Here is a 23,410-nt window from a genome sequence, read left to right as displayed (position 1 = left end):
AATTTGTGGAATTTAAATAAAAAAAGATGCAAGCGATTATTTCTCTATTTCAGATGCTTTATTAATACTTCAAACATGAAAATATCAATCAAAATATAGAAAAAATAAAATCTCGTATTACGATACGCATGAATTATATGCTGTAAACAACGTAATGAAGAGTGGGAATAGCAGAATATTTGATAGGAGTGGGTTGATAATTTGAGCTCAGAGGTAGAATGTTAAGAGGTGCGATTACGTCTTTGGGTAGATCAGTCGATTTATCTTGTTTTTCTGATTCTGCTTCCTCGTTCATTGATGCAGGCAATTCTTTCGTCTTAATCTGTTCGTTATTTTCAACAGACTGTTCATCGATCTTTGAAGTAGCGCTCGCAAAAGTGTTAGAAGAACCTGTGACAAATGAAAAAATCTTCGATTACTTAATTTCTCAATCCTTCTCAAATGCGTAAATCTTTATTATGTAAATATACTAAGAAGTTGGTTTTGATTAGAATTTACTTCGATACGCATCTTCTTTAACGACAAAAGGAAAAATGTGAAAGTGTAATTAAAGGCTGATGACAGAGTGATCTTGAAAGATCATTGGCACCGGAACCAGAATGACCTTCGCGAGGAATAAAATATCTGCTCGGTATATTCTTACGCCTCGATCTGATTTCGAGATCCTTTAATCGGGAAAGAAAGTAATCGGTTCGCTCTTACTTTTCGTTTCTGGTGCCTATAAACGTGCAATCTTAACGAGAATCATAATTTATCGATTGAGTTATAAAAACATGGATCAAGTTATTCGTGTAAGAGCTTGTTTATGGTCTGTTATTAAAAATTGGATTATTTCTGCTATGCTTAATTACGGAAAATTTAATTTTGCAAAAAGTGTGTAAGATATTTACCTTCGACGTTTGTTGGTACTCGTATAGAGTATGGATCGATCAAGAGATTTCCTTGGGAAATTTGGAAGACAGGTACCGCGGTCTGTTTGATTATTTTAGACGCAATTGGACTGGTGGCTGATTTGACTGAAATCTCGGCACTTTTATTCTGCGACGATTCCCCTTCGGACTCCGTCTGACTCGTTAAAAATACGTGTGTGATATAAATTAGTTACTTTTAAAAACAATCTCGGTATATTAAAAAATTGTCGTTAGTATTAATAAAAGTTAATCATACTATGTTCGTTTGCGACTGCTCTTTTTCATTCGACTCGACAGTCTTCCTCTCTAATTGTTGCAATCCTTGCAAAAATACATTCTTTTCCCCTATTTTGTATTCTTGCTGCGCTATTTCAGATATTCGAGGAGCTTCAGTTCGAGCCAAGATCACGCCTTGCGTGTTTTGTGCCTGAGAGAATCGTAATTAATAAAATTGAACGAAAATCATCGAAAACATATCAAATGTTAGTAATACCAACTAATTATTGACTAATGTTCAGATACTAGTGATATCTGATAGTATCCTTAAGTGTAAGTAGTATCAAGCAGCTAATAGTATAACATATTAATAATATTACATCAAAGTAATTCATTGCATCAAATATCGATAATAATATCAAGTAATAATAACACACTGAATATCTTTAATAGTAACAAATATTTCTAGCAAGTTACATTAGTTAATAAGTACATTAATTGATAGTACCAAGTAATATAGTAGTAATACGTCAAAAAATTATTAAGTGCACAGAATTGTAACATATTCGTGTTATTACCCACTGTTACATGTTCCTACGATACCCTTAATTCTTACCGGATATGGCGCCTGGGGTAGATTGGTAGCCGCCACTCGGAAGCCATTTTTACTGTCAGCGGTATACTGGGTTGTTTGAATAAAGCCTGCGTCATCGACGTAACTGTAAACACCTCGTGTTTCGCCATTCAACGTTCTGATTTCCGACCTTGCAGAGCCTGGAGCGCTATAGCCAAAACTGTACTGGCCGTAACTGTCCTGATATCCCAGGATAGGTGCAGTCGGCTTGGCCAAGCCGAAAGAAACGAGAGAACAAGAGAAAAGAAGGACCTGAACATAGATTATTATTCTTAGACAATTAATTCTTGTTTCGTATCATCGTATTACAACAATTGCACTATTACCAGACCATGAACAAAATTCTATTAATCGCATTTAAACTTCCCTATCAAGTCGAGCAATACGTTCACTCACATTTTTTTGAAACAGCAAATCAAATTACTTTCAAATAAAATTCTATTCCCGCTTCTTCATAAATTTATATATTTAATACAGGAACAATCAAATAACATCGTTCGAGCTAATAGACACTGGTGAAAGAACGAACTTATTACTCGATCCGATTACTAAATCCGATTATTAAATCCACTGCAAAAGATCCAGCACGCGAGTTACCCAACTGAAAAATCACTGAATAACGTGAAGTCAGCGTAATTTATAAACATATTACGTAACAAGAAACTAATCCGATCGAAATAACATCTGCGAGCGAGCGAAAGCTTGAGAAACACTGCTGCAACCCCGTAAGACCAGCCCACTTGGCCGTAAAGCGAGCAAAGCAACCACCATTCCATTCACCCACGCAATCACACGTTCTTCCTTACGTATACGCTGTTCATGGCGATTGGATTCGAGTTCTTTTAAATTTCGCTCACGCATCCGCCACTTTATATAGAAAACACGCGAGCCTCGAGGGTGTTACCAGCTCGGGTCGCGGAAACGCGAGGATCGGAGGTGCATGAAACTGGTCACGCCTGTCCTCAAGGACTTTACCGCCTGGAATCCGGCTCTTGAACATTTTCACCAAGTATTTTTTTCTCGGTTAGAAACCTGAACATCCAGCTATGCCCTAATATGTACGATCTTCACGGTCGTCTCGCCGCGGAGATCTGCCAAGAATCTTCCATTCACGCCGTTTCACAAAATAATACGTGGATAAGGAATTTTTATGACGTTACACAAGCTTAGGAAAGTAGATAACGCCTGTAGATGACTCTCGCGAATATGTTAGGCGCGTTGCGGGTAGGTTTTTCACGCATTTATGGGAAATTTGAAGACGTAAAAATGAATAGAATACGGTACGGAAAATATATAAAATGTACGAACTACGGTACGGTACGGTGCGTTGTAACGTGCGTGGATTGTGTAGAGCGCAATTCGCAAGTTGAAAATTCTATGATGTTTTCTCGATAATATTTTGTTTTTACGCAATGAACGTGTGACGTATTCTTTATTTGATATAAACTTTACTCATACTATTAATAGCGAAAAGATCGTTAGGCAGTGAAATAATATCTGTAATTCCAAATTAACAAGAGTGGGACGTCTGTAATAATAAAGGAATTACATCGATAAAAGGAATAGAATAGAAATATTTTCATAAATTCCGTTTGCAACAACGAGACTAAATGAAAGAAACAGGATTTTTATCAAGTTTCGCGAGATAGTCTATCGGAAATTTCATTTCGTGTATACGTAAAAGGAAACATCCGGTTAATAGTCTCCGGCATTAATGTACGAAGAAAAAAGTTAATGAAATCGTAAAGTGCATAATAGTGTTGTTGCCAAAGAATAGTAATTTTGTGCGTGGAAGTATCGCAAAATGCCAGTAATTGCATCTCATTAGTAAACCTGATACGTTCTTTAGCCGTGTAGGCTCCTGTTAACTGGTTCGCGAACAATTTATTTTATACGCATATCGAAAACGTGTTTTACGGTAATGAGAGCCATTTTCCATGCTATAATTGGACACCTGTTCCATAAATGTTGAATTACGTTTGTTTGAACAATCGGGATTTTGCCAATTCCACAAAATTTCAACGTTTTCTATTTCCTAAATAATTTATGCATATAATACAATTTTTTATTTAATAAATTCGCTATATAATTACCATATTAAAACTATAATCACAGGTACCAATATAAATGTATAATTTTATCGCCATTACAAAAATTATACTTTCGAAAAAACCTGAAAGCCAAATCTTGTCGAAACAGAAATAGAACTTAAACATTTCCAACATACCACCATAAGACATTTTACAAAACTGTTTTATAAAAATTTTATTTGTTTGCTATAAGCGCTATCGCCTTGTAGAAAGTCGTTGGCTCCATTACACCTATATACTCGTCTCTTCCTCTATAATCGTTCAGTCTAGCTATTTGCATACTATCCTCGACCCAAATTCGTTGCAATCGATCCTGACGTGACGAACGCATTCTACTTCAAAATCGCCGCGACATTAATATGTATCGATTCCCCTCGTCTATCGTGACAGAATGAAACTGGATGCCGAGATTTTTTCTTTTTTTTTTTTTTTTTTTGTCGAACAGACGGCGAATTTAGTGCCAGTTGAAACGTCAGAGCCAATTTTTAATTGTTTATACCATTACCATCAATTACTGTGTTTTCTGTACTCTCGCATCAAAATTGGTGAATTTAAAGTCAGAACTCTGGAACGCAAATTAACATTAAAGACAGAATTTGGATTCGATTAAAACAAGAATTTGAACTTCTTCGAAATTCTCTTTATTAATCCAGTCTACAATCGTCGTTCATCCCCCTATGGCAGTTTTAACAATCTCACCAGCCTCGAAAATCAATCAGCATCGAAAGAGCACATTAAACGAGAAAGCAACAAATGACCAGAACGTCAATTTCCATAGCCCAAAAAATGACATAGCCGAACAACAAAACGTAAAGCCAACTAATTATAACGAATCTAGAATTAACGAAACAAGAAAAATATGTCCCGGAGAACACCGGTAATTGTAAATCGTTCGATCCATGCGTTATGTTTCCCTCTTTACTGTCAACTATGATACTTATTCGCTAATTATTCGCGAGTGGTCCTCCATTTTATTTTGATTTAACACGTTCACTGCCGAGTACGTGTGATACATTATACTCTAAACACATAATTTCCATAGGAAAAGCTGTGTGTGTCTGCTAAACTTTACGTTTACGCAATATGCTCTGTATGAATTATTATGAATAGATCGTGGATTTTTATGCATTTACGGCGAATTAGAAAGCGTAGAACTTCACAAAATTGGCGAATGCACATTATAACGTATTATATATTTTTTTCAAATAATATTTTTCCAAGTATAGCGCTTCTTTAAGTTTATTGCAAAAATATTCCGTTTTTTTTTAATTATATTCTCACAAATATGAATTTGCATAAAAATCCGCAGTCTAATTATGATGCTTTTTTCGGAAATTCGCGATTCCTCGTGATTGTTTTTACCAGATCTACGCGTGGACACGGTGAACGTGTTAAATGACGATCAGATTTTTAATAGACGAGCCGTCCATAGGCGAGGGCAGGGCCAGCAACAGCGAGAACATCGGCAGACTTGGCAGCCTCTGTGGCCAGGTTCAATTTCTCGTTAAGATGAGCGGTTGCATGGGCGACTTTCGCCACAGCCACTTCCGGCGTGTCCTGCACCCTTCCGTCTGGGCCAATGGGTGCACCAGGGACCACCACTGCGTTGCTGGCTACTAATGGTACGGTGACTGTTGCTGGAGCAGCAGCGACTATCGTCCCCGATGATCTCACCGCCTCGTTCGCCAGGTTAATCCTCTCGTTGATCTGAGCTGCTGCGTGGGCTGCTTTTGCTGCTGCTACCTCTAGAGTGTCTTGCACCCTTCCGTCGGGACCTACTGTCGCTGCTTGCACCACTGGGGCCACTATACTGCTGGCTACCAGAGGAACCAATGGTCTGAAAGAAGGACTTTTCGTTTGAAATAGTTGTTTTAAGACAGGATCTGAAGTTTACGTAATAACTCAAACTCCAAAGTAATTTCTAAAACACCGAAAACAAATCTTTGAACTCCCATCAAAAGCCTTCCTTGGTCAAACAACCCTAAACATTTTTCTAACTTGCAATTCTTACAAAAATCATCTTTTAAAATTCCAAAAATGTCAAAACCTCTCTAATCCCCAATCCCAAATAAAATCGCCCGTCAAAATTGGAAAAGAATCATCTGTCAACTCCTACCCGAAATTCACCTGTTAAGATCCGCAGCGACAGATCTGACCGCCTCGTTTGCCAAATTAATTCTCTCGTTAACCTGAGCGGCAGCGTGCGCAGCCTTGGCGACAGCGACTTCTGGGGTGTCCACCACCCTGCCATCAGGTCCAAGCGGAGCGCCAGGTACCAAAACGTTTGGTGCAGCTATCAACAGCGAAGACTGTTTAACCTGGACCTGTTGCAGGCCTGCTCCTGACCTGGCAGCCTCGTCAGCAAGCTTCAATCTCTCGTTGAGGTGAGCAGCCGCGTGTTCCGCCTTGGCGACAGCAACTTCCGGCGTGTCTAGGACCCGGCCATCCGGTCCGACAGGAGCTGCAGGGGTTAAAGTGGCGATCAGGGGCGCGGACAGGAGTCCCGGCTTGGCCAGGGCCGCAGAAACCAGGCCTGCCAATAGCAAACCGGAGACTGGTCCCATGACGATCGTCGCTTTATGGTGTTTCAGAGGTTCAGAGGCTTCCGAGTGCCGGCTAGTTTCAAGAAGGGATCGATCGTTTCGACTGGACCGTTAGGAGATCGTTGGACGCGCTCGAGACTATGAGACGCGTCGTCCTAGATCGGCTTTTATAGCTGTTAGATCGGTATAGTTGTATAGTTGGCATTATAGATCACGTAACGAATAGGGTGGATTTTTCGAGACGATGGATCTGGACCACTGGGCGCAGACTGTTTCCGTTCCCCTCCGGGGCAAGGTAAGCTTGTTTGTAAAACGAGTAACAGGCTCTGCGGGCGGACTGCTCCGACGTCGTAGCCGAGAAAAAATGATGGGCTCTCCATTTTCGTGGCTCTCTCACTAGCACGGGAAGACACCCGATCCCGTAGTCATCTCTCCGCGCCTAGCCTGGCCATGGACACCAAGGGCGATGTTGGCGAAGGCCGACGATCGCGTAACCGTCCCTCGACTATCGATGTATCGGCGATAAGCTGTCGCCAGGTTGCATCACGTACCAGGATTTTTTTATCCATGTAGTGGACTCTTGCTACGCGGGAATTTTAAGGTGAGTTCGGGGAGAGCTGTATTGAAAATATTATTTCTTTGTTTCCGTAATTGGAACAAGCTGTGGTGAAAAGGTTTACGTGCTTCGTTAGCGAATTACTTTTTACTTTCCCTTATTTTTTAACGTTGTTGAGATTGTTCTCGAGATTGTTTATTCCTTTCACGTAATTTTAAAGGTAAAATAATTTATGAAACTTAACCACTGCATTTTGTAGTAAATTAATATTGTTACAATAATGAGGGTATAACGTAGCGGTGTGGTATCGAAACGTATAATAAAATGGAGCTGTAATACTATCTATAGCACTGGCATGATATTACCATATTATCGTCGCGTAAATGTTAACTTTAGGAACCGATATGTACTTTAATTGAAAGATTATATCAAACCTTTCTTATAATTTTTATAACATACAATTTTTTAATTTTACGATTATTATTCAATCGATATTCAATCGTTCGAAATAATGGAGTAGAATAAACATGTTTTATAATTAATAATTAGTAACGATTAATGTTTTATCGTTATAATTAATAATTAATAAGTTATTAATTAATAAAGAAACACACTGTGTCGAATATACTGAAAACGAAATTTCTCAACCCGTATACACAATACGTTACATAATGATCTACGAGCTTCTACCTGAAACGTGACACTGAAACATGGTTTTTTACAATCACTTGCAACATATTATTTCTTATTACACATAGCGCCAGTAATCTCCTGTCGTACAAAAAAATTCTACTCCATTTCAGCCTGACACATCAATATCTGGTAATGATAAATGCAACCAGCAAAATGTAATAAAAAATTCATAAAATTTGTAACCGTGGAAAATGATCAAATTTTATTTTATTAAAAGTATTACAAATTTATTTAATATTTAATACAGTGATATTATAATTATTTGATACTTTCACTAACACAAGTAAAACGATAGAAACCAAACGGAAATTTATTTTATTTCCAAAATATTATGACGAGTTCTACTTTGGATGTTTCGTATAATTTTTGGATATTCTTGTGCATTTCAAACTCTCCCTATCTTCCTAATAAACAAATAAATGCAATTCACGGGATACCAAACCAAAAATCTCAAACAGAAACAAACGGACAATTAAAATATCTCAAAGTCGTTAATTTAAATAAAAATCTACCGATTCAATCACCTTTTCAAACGTGACAAACAAAACCATAATTAAACGTCCACTGTGTTATCCGTTTTAACAATCTGTCTCGACAGTGTAAAAATTCCAAATCCATTAAACCAAACAACGATCCTTAAACCTAAATTTCCCTTTCAAACCAACAAAAAGTTAATTAAAATTCCCCTACGCATTTCATTTTAAATTGTCAAAGAAACTCGAAGGCCACTGAAGTAGGAAATCTCGCAACAACTCCTTAAGAAGTTCACCTAATCCATTAAAAGAAGAAAAAAACGTACAAAAAAGATCGAGAAAAGGAAGAATGGAACGTTGGAAGTGGTTCGATCAACGATTCGAGGGTCATGGAACAGAGAAAGACGAATTCCAATCGGATGTCGATCAGGACGAATGTCAATGTCAGGTGTAGTTGATTTTATTGGACAGGGCGTCTCCCATTCGCGCGTTCTCCCATCGATGAACACGTGCCCCATGGAGCGAAACCTTTTCTCCCAGGTGCTATATAAAGACGAGGGGACGAAGTGGACACCATGAGACCGGACCAAGGCACCTTGGCGAGTACTGTACCTCAGATAGCGCGCAAGGAGCCACGTTTGTTTCACGAGATGAAGACCCTGGTGAGTGTTTTCTCGGCGAACGTTCAGCCTTGGTTTTTCTTGGTTACTCGTGTAAATTTTCTGCTTCTCTTTGTTTCTTCTACCTCGAGCTGTTTGAGAAGACGCTTTGTAAAGATACGCGTGCCCAAGGCAATACCGATACGTATCCTTATTCTTTTATCAGGTTCTACATCTTATTCTCGCAGTGACAAATTTTTGTACGCATATAAAAGTATCGTTAAATGATACGAAATTTAATATATTTGTTAGAGTCAAAAATGAGTACACGATTTACTAAAATATATGCCGTGATATATAGCGTGGTTTTTACTATTAATTCGTATTCCTACGTATTTTGTATCTTCTCAATCAATTTTCAATTTACGTTTGACACTCGCTCTCTTCGTCTCTTGTCGAGTAAATTTCACGTCTTCGAAGTGTATACTCACCTTCGACTCTCATTATTCTTGGGTTTAATTAATCAGTGTGTAAATTCCACACTAAGTACAATAGTATACAATAATAAACACACGTGAAAAAATTGGAACCTGTATTTTTAGCAATCAGTAAATTTAATTAAGAGTAATCGGGAATTGAGAAGTTTTCTATCTCGTGAATGTAATATTTGCTATTTTCACTGTAACGAACTTTAATCTTTCAGTCATAGTATCATCCAGTGATTTAGAAAATGCAACGATCGAGAATTACTATATTTTCTAATCCACAAATATAATATTTATTATTTTTGACACCATGGTGACAATCTTAGAATTGCCTACTTTTGAATATATTCGTAAGTTGTTTATACTCGGAAATTTTTAAATTTGAATACATGCATATGATATTATCAAATTGAAAGTCGAATAAAATCCTTGCGACCCTAGAAGTCCTAAAACGCTCATAGTCAAAATAATCGTGTGTTTCACACTGCGATATAATACTATTTTAAGCAGTAAGAATCCCCAACTTTTTCAATTCCAGATTGTTCTCTCTGCCGTGTTGGCAGCAGTATACGCGCGTCCAGGCCTTCTGCTGGCGCCACAGGTAGCAGCTCTGGCGTCGCCCGTTACCATCACCAAACTAGTACCTGGTGCACCCATCGGTCTAGATGGCCGAGTCGTAGACACTCCGGAAGTGACTCTCGCCAAAGCAGAACACGCAGCAGCCCACATCAACGAAAGAATCACATTGGCTAACGAAGCATTCAAATCTGCCGATTTAATCGCTTACACAGGACCTGTAATCACCGGTAGCCTGCAACCTGTGGCTGTTGCAGCCAAAATCGTTCCTCCAGCTCCTCTAGGACCCGATGGTCGCGTTGTCGACACACCGGAAGTCGCTTTAGCCAAAGCAGAACACGCTGCTGCTCATATCAACGAGAAACTTGAACATGCCGCTGAACAAGCATCGAAAGGAAATTTGGAGCTTCCTGTGGTTCTGTCCGCATACTCTGCTCCAGTTATTCAAAAGGTTTTGATATAAGGACAGGACACGACTGGCTGGATTGTCTTTTGTGGCGACGTTGGTTACGTGGAACACTCATTTTTTGTACATAATTGTAAGCCGACTAAATAAAGCGATATTTAAGAATATAATGATTATTACATGGAGTTTTTAGTATCTTTCGCTTGTTCTTTCCTTCACATTGATCTAGAATTTTCTACTTTAATGTTCAATGGGTTTTGGTCAAATTTATAAACCTTTTGAGAAGTTATGCTTATGTAATTCATTGAGTAAATTTGTTTTATATATTTCATTAAGGGATGAAGTACGATGATACGTAAGGGGTAGGAATATTTTATTAATGGATTTTCTTAAAGATATATTTAGTGTTGTAATTGTTTGAGATCGTTATTTCTTCGGCATATGACGATTAGTATATTACGTATAGAATACGTTTTAAACAAAATATCGTCTCTTAAAAATTGTACTTCGATGGACTGGTTATTTTTTATTTATACTTATACGAGAAGTAATTAATTATAAAATCAATCAATAAAATGTTAATGAAAAAAAGCTCAACTGAACAGTACTTAAGCAATGGGTACATGTATGAAATTTATTACTTTTTGAAAATAATGCCCTAAATAAATGATAAATCTTTATTCATTTATAATATAATAAATGTGTCTTTTGCATAGTCGTGTTGTATCTTTCCCTCTTTTCCTTACTCTACCCCATCTTTTACGTTCCGTACCTCACATCCTACATCTTATGTCATAAATCCCACTACCAATACTCCAATTCCCATACCTAACAAGGTAAGGTAATTTTATATTTCCTATCTTCTCACCTATATCCCATATCCAGTATCTCTAACCCACATCTACCATCCTAATTCCGACATCACGTCTCTATTCCATATGTACCTAGCGTACTTTATTCTATAGCACATTTTCCACATTCCTTTATTAAAGTCGACAGATTACCTTTTCCACTGAATGTAAAATGGAGGCCACAAACTGCATATAAAATATCGATTAATCCCACGAAATGAAATTTGTCGCCCGCAATTTTCCCACAAAGCCCACAATGGGAAATTTGTTTTCCATCGAATTTCATTTTGTGGCAGGCGTTGTTTCGTGGGCTTTGTAGGAAAGTTGTGGGCTAGAAATTATATTCTGTGGGAAAAATACTTTTGTGGGTATTTTAATTGTTTTCTCTATCGTCTAATTTGGTAATGGGATGCATTACGCAGTATAATGCGTGGACGTGGAGCGTAAATTTTGATTTGTGTGTATTAGAAATGGGATACACAACGAAAGACCGAGAAAATGAAATAAGATACGTAAGGAATGGAATAGCGTCTTGGTATCTCCATTATTCTTATCAAATTCTAATTAAATCTGTTTCTTCCTTAGCTATTTACAATGCACAATTTTATTCAGATACCACTCAAAATTATTAGCAATTTCAATATGAGAAACAAGGAAAAGCGGAGAGCGGTGTGCTTGTGTCTACGTTTTCTTTGCCTTTCGTATTCTAAATTTGGTGAAACTAAAATTGAAATATCTTTTAAACCAGACACTCTGTATCCTACCTATCTTAATAGGTTCTCGCGAAGAATTCGAAAAACGCATCGAATGCTTTATAAAAGATTATAGAGACCCTTTCAAAGGAAGAGTACATGAATCGCGTTAAACAGTGTAAAATTTTCCTCCTGGGACAGAGTTATAGCCTAGAAACATCCTGTATGTAGTAACATTATCATACGCAATTTTATGCTACAAAAAATTTCCAAACTAAAATTCTCGGATGATACATCGGACAAAAATGATCATAAACTCAGTCAATATCGAACCGCAACTTTGTCGAAAGCTAAGTAATATCGCACATAAATTTTCCATGCATTTCTCACCCTTCGTTTGGGAACCTCTGTTTCACGCCGTTCCTTCGTCAGGATATCGAGGAATACGAGGCAGTCAAGGTCGCTACTCGAGCCTTTTCCTGCGCCCACGAAGAGTATTGTCCACGTACGCACACGCTCCGAGAGGTAGAAATAAATTCGATCACTATTGTCAAGAGACTATAACAACGACATGTTCTTACGATGGCAGCTACGAAGCTCACTATCGTGTCTCGATTTGTTCAGAAATATAAACCTTCAGAAATTGTAGAATAACTCGGCAAGTTTCTTAATCATACATTTTATTTAATTAGATAAATTTAGTTAATAGTGTATAATAATATTGTAATTACACGTATAATACACCGATGCTAATAATTTTGTGATACTTTAAAGTATTATATAATCGTACTTAAACGAATTGGAAAGTAAGTAAATAGGGTAATGAAGTTGTTAGAAAATGTTATATTTGTTGGTTAAGATAAATACACAATGGACTTCCGGCTCCAGAGGACTTCGGAAAGAGTTCAGTGTCCTTCGAGTAACACTCGTTTCAAAGTCACGAAAATTACGATATTCACGGTCGACGAGTTTGTTCCTCAATCACGGGGCGTGCCTCTAAAAAGAGACTATTACGATAGCTTATCTCGATCGAGAGGACTGGTTATTGACTGAATCCATCGGTCAAATAATTTCCCCGATCATTTTAAAAACATTGTCACAGACAAAAACATACGATTATAAATAAAAGAAGATTACAAATTTTCTAAATTTTTTAGTGTTCTACATATAAAACTTCTAAGAGTTTCGACTGTAAAATTTGTTTAATAATAACTAATTACTAAAGTAATTCTAGGAATTTGTTACTTAATTTCTACTTTTTACGTCTTTCTCTTAGGAATTAAAAAACAATTTTTTATGTAAATGAAATATCTTTTATTTCTGATATAATAAATTACATTTCATATTTAATTCCGTAAATGTTGGTTGTCTTGCGATAAAGCGATCTTGGAATTCGGGAGAAAAAGATTAAAGCGACTATCTCGCTTTTTTTTTAGGTACACAATGCGTTCTTAATGACTTCTAATTAAGTACAAATGTGTCGGACACAATATGTACATAAATTAAGTAGATGATCTTAATGAGTTTCTAGATTAATTAAATAGCGATAAAATATTTCACTTTGTTCGTATCATAAAAATTCCCGAAGCAAATATTCCGTCAAAACTAAAATAAAAATTGATCATTTTTATAGTTTACTCTCTTACCTTTCTAAATTATTCATTTATCATTGTAATAAAATTTTAACTATTTCTCTGAAAATATAGAAAAAAATTTATGCCCTTTTTCATAGTCGATGACTAATTTTGATTGTTGAGAAATAATTTGGTATAAAAGTGTGACATTTACAAATTTAGAACGCCCATTTAAAAATTTTATTACATCTACAAAAAATCCTGATCAACGTTTGAAAAACTTTTGCTGGAAATATTAATGTACTTTTTTGCTGACTAATTTCGATAATTGAAAAATAATTTTATAAGGCAAAGATACGAAACAAACTTTGACAAATTTTCTTTCTCGTAGTCTCTGACCCGTATTGATAACGAAATATTTTCAAGAGATGACCGCAATACAGTAATTGAAAAATTGATCCGTGATGTAATATCAAAGGGTTTCTCCCAATCGATTGAGAAAAAAGGGAACACGCCGGCTTTCTAATATTACTCGTACGCAGTTACAAAATCGTTTTTACGATTGTTATTTCGCCAATTGAAAATTGTCTTCGGCGATTGTGACACCTGGACAAGCAAATATTCGCGATTTCCCAATTACACATGCAATAGGGTGACAAAACAGTCCTCGTAGTTATTTTCTTGCCTTTGACGCTTATTTGATTGTTTCTTTCGACATTTGCTTCGATCAATTACATTAATCGATTTCTTAAAGTTATTAGACCATTATGAGGAATATCGATTGAATATAAGTTGGAATATTTTGTTACATAGATGTTGGACATTCCGAATTTCTTCGAATTTCTTTATAACTTAAGTTTGGATGTTTTGGATTTGCTCTCGAATAAACGTTGGATGTTTAAAATTTCGTTATGAGTAAATTTTGTTTCAAATGAATTTTAAATTTATATTTTGATTATTGAAAAAACTATTTTTATTTGAACAAATAGAAAAATTTTGATTATTCGTAATTATTAAAATATACATTGATTCTTACAAGAGATGTCTTAAGAAATCTTACAATAGTCAACGATTTAAATAAACATTATTAAATCGAGATAGTTGTCGTTCGATAAATTCTGGCTCGAACAAAAAATGTTTCTGTCTGTTACGTTTTAATCACTTGATGTCACGAAAGATTAATTTTTTCAATGTCTCTTAAGTTATTTGACTATGGACAGCCGTAATTGATGAATTGCACAAATTTTAATTATGTATCTACATTTCGTTAACGATCTACTTTATTGTATCGATATCGCTTAAAACAGGTAGCTATTGAAACGATCAATGTAGAAATCGTAGATTTAATTTCCGTATCAATAATTTATGGTTGCATTGAGATTCTGGTTGGCTCGTTATTTATTCACAATCTCGAGAATGGAACGAATGAAATATAATTTTATATTTTTGGTATTTCATTTGTACACGTGTATATGTAATGTTTATAAATTATTATTACACAGTTATTAATTAAATTTTGAAAAGGATCCGATACTTCTACTCTTGGAACAATACAAAATTCAACATGTGTCGGAACAATAAGTCGCGATAAATCAATAAATGAAAAAATCACGACTAATAATAAATCAGACATATAATATAGTCGTTAATGTTCTTGTTAATACCTGTTAATTAATCATGACACCTCTGCCAGGCATGACACGAATTTTTCATACGAATCGATTTCTTTGATCGAACGATCTGACTTCGTACACTATAATCATACTTCGAGAGCGATGCAAAAATATCGAAGGAATGCGTTCTTGCTGCAGAGTGTCCTTCAGCCTCGAGTCCTTCGTTCGTTCAGGGTTGGTAAGTCGTTTAACACTCCCATGCACCGCTTTGTTTTAAAGGACAACGAAATGTTGGGCGAGAGGAGAAATAAAACAAAATGGAGAGAGATCTCGACAAGTTTTATTTCATATATGATAAACGACGGCTTAATGAACTTGTCCATTACTGCTTTAAAAAATGACTGAAATTATTAGAATTCGCAAAACCCTTGATAACATACTTTCTAAGTAAAATTTCTACAATTTATAATTAAGAGAAAAAGAATATTTGATAAATATTCAAACAGAGAGGATAGTATAAATTAGTTTCGAATTTTTAATAAATTTAGATATGGAAGAACTTTATATTTTAAAGAGAAAAGGAAATAAAATACGAAAGGGAGATGTAGACATTGTACTATTATTACATTAAGCATCTTCTCATAAGTGCGAACATACAACTATTTCCCATATGTAATTAGAAAGAAAAGTGTCTCGGATGTAACTTCCTCTATCACGATGTAACCTATTTCTCATGTGATGTACGAATCTCACGAGGTTTCTCAGGTCCCTGATTACCAGAAACGTAGTTGTTGTCTACCTTCTCATTGCGTTCTGCTCGCAAATTAGACGATGTCTCGGGTACTTTGGTTTAGCACTTTACAACGATGCTAGAAAATTTGTTAAGCTGTAACTTACGCACGTAGCTAGGGACAATTTTATAATATCGTAAGTGAATAATTTTCTTAACTGTATTTCTCCTGAAACATTTCGCTAATTCTATTTGTTTAATCCAAAAATTCTACGATCTCTCAAAATATCGTAGAATTATAGAAGAGATTGTAAAATCTTAAAAGAATAATTTTCTACTCCTACAGCTTTAATGTCTTCGGTGATCTCCTCCTTACAAATTGCATACCTCAGTAACCCTACTGATCTTTGAAGCTATAATTCTATACCTCTACCAATCCCACGCTCCTAATAATTCTGTATCTAGACACTATGTGTATATTTTTCCCACTCACAAAATTCTTTAGCTCTTCCAACCAATCTAATTTTATTTAATTCGATACTCATCGGCAAGCCACTTATAACTCGCTTCTAAGTGATCATACTTAACCACTGAACCTTCCAATTCTATCGAATATCGAAGTAGTGCCCATAAATATTCTTTTATGTACGTATATCAATTCTAATCTAATTTCAAATCATCATTTCAAATCCCAAATTTAATCCACCCTCAATTCCACTTTATCCCAACCAACTAAAGCTTTCCGCAATTATACGGTCTAAAACCTTCAACTTTAATCGCAATCCGATCTAAATCCACAATTTACTCCTCTCTCAATTTCACTTTATTCCAACTAAAGCTTTCCGCGATTAAAGAATCTATATCGAAACCTTCACCTAATATCGAATTCCAAAATCCCTGCTTCTCAACTGCGTCTGAATCCAAATCTCAAATTGACTGCCACTGTCCAGTCCACTTCGTTCCAAGCAACTAAAGCTTGCCATGATAAGAAACGATCTACAAACTTGAGATTTATTTACAATCTCCAAATCTCTGATCCTTTATCGCAATTCGATCCAAAGCTATCCTGACACATCCTGACGCGGACCTAGCCAAAACCTTCTTCATGAGCCCCGTCGCAGTATCTCGGGTCCCATCCTTCCGGTACAGGAGTGCATGGACCCCGTTGAAATGCCAAGGTCCTGCCAGCCGGGTAACCGAAGGGAGGGAGTATCCTTTTTCCTGGCGCGCTTCCCAGGCTACGTGGGTTCGCCGATCACCTCCTTGGCTCCCTCCAGATCGTGGCCAATCGTGGTCCACGTGGGAGGGGGCGGATGATCACCGCTATAAATGCTACCAACAGCCGTTCACCAGGAACACAAAACGTCGGGCCGGGCCGGGTTAACCGTGGCTGCAGCGGAAACAAGCGAGTACTGGTCACCAGCAGCGCTTTCAAAAAAAAGAGGAAACAAGCTCAGAAGGATTTTAGAGAGAGGGATTATAGAGGGAAGAGAGGAAGAGAGAAAGATACTATGAGAGGATTGGTGAGTGTCCTGCTCGCGTGAGTGGATAGGGCGACGTGAAGAACAAAGGAAAGTGAAAGGTTAGGGTAGATCAGGTCGGTAGAGGCCCACGCGGAGCTTAGAGATACGATAGGAGGTAGAATGGGTTTAGGGTTTATAGATATGTTAAAGAGGAGTTTTCCAAGATTTTTGGAGTGGCTTTTGTGATAAAATTTTTTTCAATTTCTCTTAGGGAGCGGCAAACTTCGTTAGGCACGCTTGAAGTTTTTGTTAAAATAATTGTATTTGAAATTTAGTTCGTTTGTAATTTGGGGAAACTGTAGCAGGACCGACTATCCTCCGGATCTCGATGATTTTCCGATGTTGTAGAAATGGATATTTTAAACAACTTTTTCTTATACACATAAGGGTTGAACACGCTTTTTAGTTACCAAAATATTCACAAAAAAAAAAAAAAAATAAAACGAAATATTCAGCCAGCCATTGGTAACTAACACAGACGCTGCCATAGACGCTAAAATCTACGTAGTATTCTCTGTAATAGTAGCGACAGCTTTTTGCAAATGTCCCGGAAACTAAGGCCGACCGTCAGTAACATAGGTAGGAAAAAGTTGATCAAAATCATGCCCTCTGAGTTGAGTTCTATCTGTACTACAACATTCTCAAATTGTAAATTGTTCATTGGAAAATTTGAAAATCGCTAAATTCGCAAATGTTGAATTTCAAAATTTGTAACTTTCATTTCACGAATAAACAACGTTGAAGCATACGAGACTAGACGATTGCGTTTCAAAGCTTATTTAGATCCATGGAAGGACAATTTTGTTCTGTATATAGCGAAATGTATAGAGGGGAATCATTATACCTAAACATGCTTTCTATCCAAGTACTAAAACGAGAGCAGAAGATCGTACTTAATTAAAAATTCTCAACTCGTATACATCCCTAATACGATATAACTTAATCTGTCGAATTAATTAGAAAATCTCACTTTGTTGTATCCAGAAAAATATAAATCAGCACAAAAATGTATTTTATTTTATTAATCATTTCGCAATTTCTTTTTGTACCTTCTTAACGTTCCTATTTCATTCTAGATCGTCTTAATCGTTACGGTAGCGAGCTGCAGAGCCGGTTTCCTCGGCGCACCGCCCTCTTTCGTCGAGCCCCAGGTCCACCCTCAGCCAGGACCTCAAAGGTTCGCGCCTCCAGCACCGGTTGGCCAAGATGGGAACGTGATCGACACGCCAGAAGTCGCTCAGGCGAAGGCTGCACACTTTGCGGAATTCGCCAGAGCAGCGGCTAGAGCGGCGGAAGAAAGCAAGAATCAACCCCAGTCGTCTGAATACAATCCAGTACCGACCCAGCCGCATATCATTCCTGCTTCCTCGCCAAACCAAGCAGGTCAGCTTCCTGCGCCAAAGTATCATCAACCTGCACCAAACTATCATCAACCAGCTCCAGGTAAAATAATATTTATATTAATTCTGCTGTCCTCCTCGCTTCTTCTTCACTTTGTATCTCTTCAGATATCTTCCCTTTTTCAAGTATTTGTTCATAAAAAGCGTTGAATATACAAAAGGTACAAAAATTACACTGAATAGCCAAATGAAATATCTAATAAATTCTAGTAAATTGTAGTAACATCTATTGGGTATATGGACCGGAAGAAGGCAACGGTGTTAAGTAAAAAATCACAAGTAAAACTTTTCATTTTACCAACATTATCAAATAAGTACTGAGAAGAGCAACCACGAAAATTTTAGTTCTACCATGATTATATTTTTGGTATTTTTAACACCTTTAATAGATCATAAATAACAAATGGATATCCTTAATGTTCCTAATAAATTTGTAAACTGTGCACTCAAAAAGTCAACGACAAAAATTTCAGTTCCAGTATTTTTAATATTTCGAATAAGTTTTAACCACGTTTCTCTCATTTTTCAATTTTACTAATCGTGTATACTCACAAAACCAATCGTACAAATTCCAGTTCCAGCACCATCGTATAGTCAACCTAACCCGGCGTACCAGCCATATTATACCGGAAACACGAACTTCATTGGCCAACAAAGTTTCTCTACGAATACCGCTAGGTTTGTTCCAGCGCCTCTAGCCGAGGATGGAACCGTAATCGATACGCCGGAAGTGGCTGCTCTTAAGGCCGCCAGGTTGGCGGAACTGGCGGAGGCCGAAGCAAGGGCGTATAAATTTGCGCAGGAATACAAACCGGAAGTGCAAGGCCAAGGTACGTTCGCTCTGAGGGATTCTGCTTGAGGAGGAATCCGATATATTTGGAATATAATTGGACAAGATTGTTATGGAAACTAAAAACAGATAACTGGAAACTACTTTTGATTGTTAGTCTATGTTTTTGCAGATTTAATAGTTTCTTTCGTTTTAAGGTGCCCTTCTTTATTGAAAATATTCTTCCTTAAAATCTGAATGTTTTCTATTTACTAATTTATTACAGATATTAGAGGAGAATATTCGAAAAAATTCAGTAAATTTGAAGCCACTTCAACACGCACATAATAACTCCGAAGTTCCTTTATTATAATATTCTATAGTCTTTTTATCGTAAATCTTTTCGATATTTGTAGCATTCTCATTTTCTGTTCGTTTAATACAGAGCATTAATCCTTATACGATACTCAGTGAAGTATAATATCGAAGGTATCTGATATAATGTGATTGAAGTAGTCACACTGCTCAAATAAGAAATAACTAGTTTAATATACATAAATGGTAGATTATTTTGCCAATTATCTAAGTCAGACCTTTATGTAAAATATTTGAATGTAACGTGAGAATTTAGGATACACATAATGTTAAATATGCTTGAACAAAAATGATAACGATTCTTGTATGAAATAGCGTGTACAAGGATCGGATAGCGGGAAGAATGACACAAATGTATGTAAATCGTTTTGTTTCTTATTTCATGTAATGTATCTGATACATTGAAATAACGCAACGTTAAGCGTAACACATACATTAAAAAAAGTATGCCAGTGATGGGATAAAATAACGAGTATTGTGAAACAGAATAATTTTTAATCTAATTTCCTAACGTTTAATCTAGAGAATTAGAATAATTTGATTCACAAATGAATAATTCATTGATTCGTTAAGAATTATAAAGCAGGACAGAGCAAAAATATAGTTATTAAAAAATGTCTTACTTACAAAAGTCTGTTTCCAATAATTCCAACAAGAACTTTTTTCTATCGTAGCTTCGATACAATTTCGATGATGTAATATTTTCTGCAAATCGAATCGAGGAATTTCTACAGTCAGGAACGACTGAACTCTGACCAGTTATAAATACGTTCGTAACACCCTGATGCAACGTAAGAACCAACTGATTGCCCAACAAGTTAATCGTTCGATTGTTCCTGTGAGAATGGCCTGTATGGCCACTAATCGTTACGAATATAATCGTGACCCGGCCATTTCTCTTCTGGAATATCAAACAACGACGTCGTAGGTCAGGAACGAGTTTCACTCTAGTTATTCGAAACTGGTGCTTTGTAACAAATAACTGACGTCGAAGATGACGAACTAATCGAGTACCATATTTTTCTTTTTCCAAGGAGAGAAAGAACCGTGCGAGAGATTGAACTAACGAGAATTAGAAAGCAACCAGCTATTTTTAAATAAACCATTTTTATTGTCTCGATCTCTTTAAATGGACGCTTGCATCATTAATAACGAAGGGGAAAGGTCAGACAGGAACCGGTTCCTCTTGTCCCGATTCGTTCGACTGCCGATCCTAAAGCAAATTGGAACTGATTAAATGACTCGTGTGAATAAATCACGAAAAGGAATTTTAAGCTTCCTTGACATGTCACCTTGATCGATTTTTTAAGCCTTGGTTGCTATAATTTGCACCTTTTAATTGGAAGATCGACAACTGCAGATATACAGTGTAACGGTAAAAATCGATATTTTCTGCTCTTCCTCAACCTCATCGAGGAATATGGTAAAGCATTATAATATTTATTTGGGCGACTTACCGACTATTAATTGTTATCATTATCGAATAATCATTTTTATTTTATCAGAATAATGATAGAATCGATCACAAATTATCGGATCTACAAGTTTCTAATAACTTGTCTCCGTCCATAGAAAAGAGAAATAAACAGGTTTATTTCAAATTTTTCACCAGATCAAGAATCGGTAATAGACAATTGCATCGTTTCTTACTTCCTTTCAGTTTATGCTGGTCCAGCAGCTCCAGCTCCATACAACGCTCAATATGGTGCTCCTGCTGCACAAGTATTTCCTGGCGCAGCACCTTCGTATCCTGCTCAAGGTCAACCTGCGTTCGGCACGCCTGCTTTCCATCCCCAGAACTACCAATCGTAACAATTCGGTGCTTACTGAATTCATAATCAAGACGTATCTGTATATAATTTAGGCAAATAAATTACTTCCCCTCCTTTTTTTTTTTAAACTTGTCATTCTTATTCCCTTTCCTTCGTTCCTTCGTTTGTATTTATTTCATCTTTTTGCATCTTATCGGAGAAATTTCCTTAAGTTGCTTCTAATTGACTTTGGTTTTTACTTTTTTTTTCGGAGAGAAAAGGAATTAACGAATATTAATAACAGATGTTGACAGATCCCTAAACATTTCCAAGTTTAAGGGGGTTGTTTAATGGATTTGTATTATTTGCTTGTTCTTCCTATTTTTTTTTTTTTTTTTTTTTTTAAAGATTGAAGTTGGAAGTTTTTAAATTTTCCAAAGTTTTGGGGAAGCTTTTTAAAATTATTTTTCGAGAAACCTGTGTCTTGCTTTTCTAGAAAAATGAATATAGTTAAAAATATCAGAAAATTCCAATGCTTCTACTCTGACGGTTTAGTTTCAAGTTTTATCGTAAAACGATTTACCTTTAGATAATGTTTCTATAGAAGCGACTCGCTCAGTTGCGAATATTTTTACCGCAAACGATAACGGTTTCTTTCTTTCGTTATCTAAAATTCCATTACTTACATAAATACTATGTAAATATATATCATAGTAATTGTTAATTGAACAATTTAATTAACTATCCAATTCTAGAAACTATATATTATTAATTCACATTTATCGCTTAATAGAAACAGTCAGATTTTGCTGTAATACGATTAAAAAAATCGGCTCTTGCATTTCAGATATTTAATGAATTTGTATCATATAGGTTAACGCGCAGTTCTTGGCCAAGAAGCGGCTAAACCAATGCGCCGAACGAATGACCAAGGAGTATTATTTAGTCGTCAGAAACCACGAGTTAACCTACATTCGATTTCGCTATGCATTGCGGTTAACGTAATCCAAGAATCAGAAAGATCTCCTCACTTCGATCCCGGGTTAGCGAGAACGTGTCCTCATGGCCATTTCACGTTTATTTTATTTATATTATTATTATTACTGTTATCGATTATTATTGGCCAGGCAAAAGTAAGAAGAAACACAAAAGACAAACATTTCAAAATGTCGCGATTTTGATTAAAATTCGCGGAGATATGTTCAGATTTTCTGTCAGACATTATCGTAACGATTGTCTCGTAGGATTGCGATCTCTTTGCACGCACGATTTCACGCGAAAAGAAGCGATCGCCGAAAAAAGTTTCGCCATTAGAATAAAAGAACGATGTAGTTGGTTGATCGACGAGAATGTGTTTTGTGGCGTTGGCGGCTTCTCAAAGAACCGATCCAGACTTTCACATCGCTCGCTGAATTCTCAGCGACAAATCTGGCACCCTATTTTCATCCATTTTGGCGTTTTATCGCAATTCGTCAAAATTCATTCGTTCGTCGATTACGATTACTGTATAAATTTATCTATTTATTTATCTTTAAGATATACTCGAGTGAAACGTCACTAAAAGGGAACGATAGTAGATAAATCTCTAAATTCATGACCAACTGACTAATAATCGGAGAACCAGATAACTTTACGAAGAAATAACGGGAAATTTCGTCGAAATACGGTTACCAGCTGGTTACGAACTACCTTCAGACCGTAATCCTTGCGACATAGGTCACATCGGTGTACGAAACACGCGAGAAGAAACCTACCGAGGAACGTGGAGTCGTTCCTCCTGAACAAACTCAAGCATCGTGATACGTCGCTCTCGAAAAGGTCAAGAATTGTAACTTGCTCGAATCGAGCACGTGAACGCATTGACTGGCAATTGAATCATTAATTGTAATTTGAAATAATTGTACGTAAAATAGATTTCAATAATGTTGCAATAACTTGGCGAGATGTGAT

At 36.5% G+C, this 23,410-nt stretch overlaps 4 protein-coding genes across 4 annotated transcripts; 2 read left to right on the top strand and 2 right to left on the bottom strand.

The window, feature by feature from the left end:
- Positions 1-36: 36 nt before the first annotated feature.
- Positions 37-2,643, bottom strand: LOC117160158 (uncharacterized). Its single transcript, XM_076625720.1, has 5 exons — positions 2,568-2,643; positions 1,744-2,013; positions 1,168-1,338; positions 891-1,065; positions 37-390 (listed from the first exon to the last, which is right to left on the bottom strand). The coding sequence occupies exons 1-5, from the start codon at positions 2,580-2,582 to the stop codon at positions 134-136; spliced, it is 888 nt and encodes a 295-aa protein (XP_076481835.1). The 5' UTR covers positions 2,583-2,643; the 3' UTR covers positions 37-133.
- Positions 2,644-4,706: 2,063 nt separating this feature from the next.
- LOC117160160 (uncharacterized) lies at positions 4,707-6,415 on the bottom strand. Its single transcript, XM_033340682.2, has 2 exons — positions 5,979-6,415; positions 4,707-5,688 (listed from the first exon to the last, which is right to left on the bottom strand). Exons 1-2 carry the CDS (start codon positions 6,413-6,415, stop codon positions 5,262-5,264), a joined length of 864 nt encoding a protein of 287 aa, XP_033196573.1. The 3' UTR covers positions 4,707-5,261.
- Positions 6,416-8,231: 1,816 nt separating this feature from the next.
- Positions 8,232-10,361, top strand: LOC117160162 (uncharacterized). The gene is made up of 2 exons (XM_033340684.2): positions 8,232-8,778; positions 9,739-10,361. The coding sequence occupies exons 1-2, from the start codon at positions 8,692-8,694 to the stop codon at positions 10,237-10,239; spliced, it is 588 nt and encodes a 195-aa protein (XP_033196575.1). The 5' UTR covers positions 8,232-8,691; the 3' UTR covers positions 10,240-10,361.
- A 6,645-nt stretch (positions 10,362-17,006) lies between these two features.
- On the top strand, positions 17,007-21,609 carry LOC117160166 (uncharacterized). Its single transcript, XM_076625766.1, has 4 exons — positions 17,007-17,165; positions 18,242-18,608; positions 19,141-19,395; positions 21,370-21,609. The coding sequence occupies exons 1-4, from the start codon at positions 17,154-17,156 to the stop codon at positions 21,519-21,521; spliced, it is 786 nt and encodes a 261-aa protein (XP_076481881.1). The 5' UTR covers positions 17,007-17,153; the 3' UTR covers positions 21,522-21,609.
- The last annotated feature ends 1,801 nt before the right edge of the window (positions 21,610-23,410 follow it).

Source organism: Bombus vancouverensis, chromosome 16 (genome assembly GCF_051014615.1).
Source record: "Bombus vancouverensis nearcticus chromosome 16, iyBomVanc1_principal, whole genome shotgun sequence".
NCBI lineage: Eukaryota > Metazoa > Arthropoda > Insecta > Hymenoptera > Apidae > Bombus > Bombus vancouverensis.
The sequence above is the reverse complement of the archived record's forward strand: the minus strand, read 5'-3'. Positions and strand labels throughout refer to the sequence as shown.

Coding starts and splice junctions, on each gene's coding strand:
- LOC117160162 (XM_033340684.2), top strand. CDS start 8,692: ATGAGACCGGACCAAGGCACCTTGGCGAGTACTGTACCTCAGATAGCG. Junction 8,779..9,738: donor TTCACGAGATGAAGACCCTG/GTGAGTGTTTTC, acceptor TTTCAATTCCAG/ATTGTTCTCTCTGCCGTGTT.
- LOC117160158 (XM_076625720.1), bottom strand. Junction 1,066..1,167: donor AGCAGTCGCAAACGAACATA/GTATGATTAACT, acceptor TTAACGAGTCAG/ACGGAGTCCGAAGGGGAATC. Junction 391..890: donor AGTACCAACAAACGTCGAAG/GTAAATATCTTA, acceptor CATTTGTCACAG/GTTCTTCTAACACTTTTGCG.
- LOC117160166 (XM_076625766.1), top strand. Junction 18,609..19,140: donor CTATCATCAACCAGCTCCAG/GTAAAATAATAT, acceptor TACAAATTCCAG/TTCCAGCACCATCGTATAGT. Junction 19,396..21,369: donor ACCGGAAGTGCAAGGCCAAG/GTACGTTCGCTC, acceptor ACTTCCTTTCAG/TTTATGCTGGTCCAGCAGCT.
- LOC117160160 (XM_033340682.2), bottom strand. CDS start 6,415: ATGGGACCAGTCTCCGGTTTGCTATTGGCAGGCCTGGTTTCTGCGGCC. Junction 5,689..5,978: donor GTCGCTGCGGATCTTAACAG/GTGAATTTCGGG, acceptor TCCTTCTTTCAG/ACCATTGGTTCCTCTGGTAG.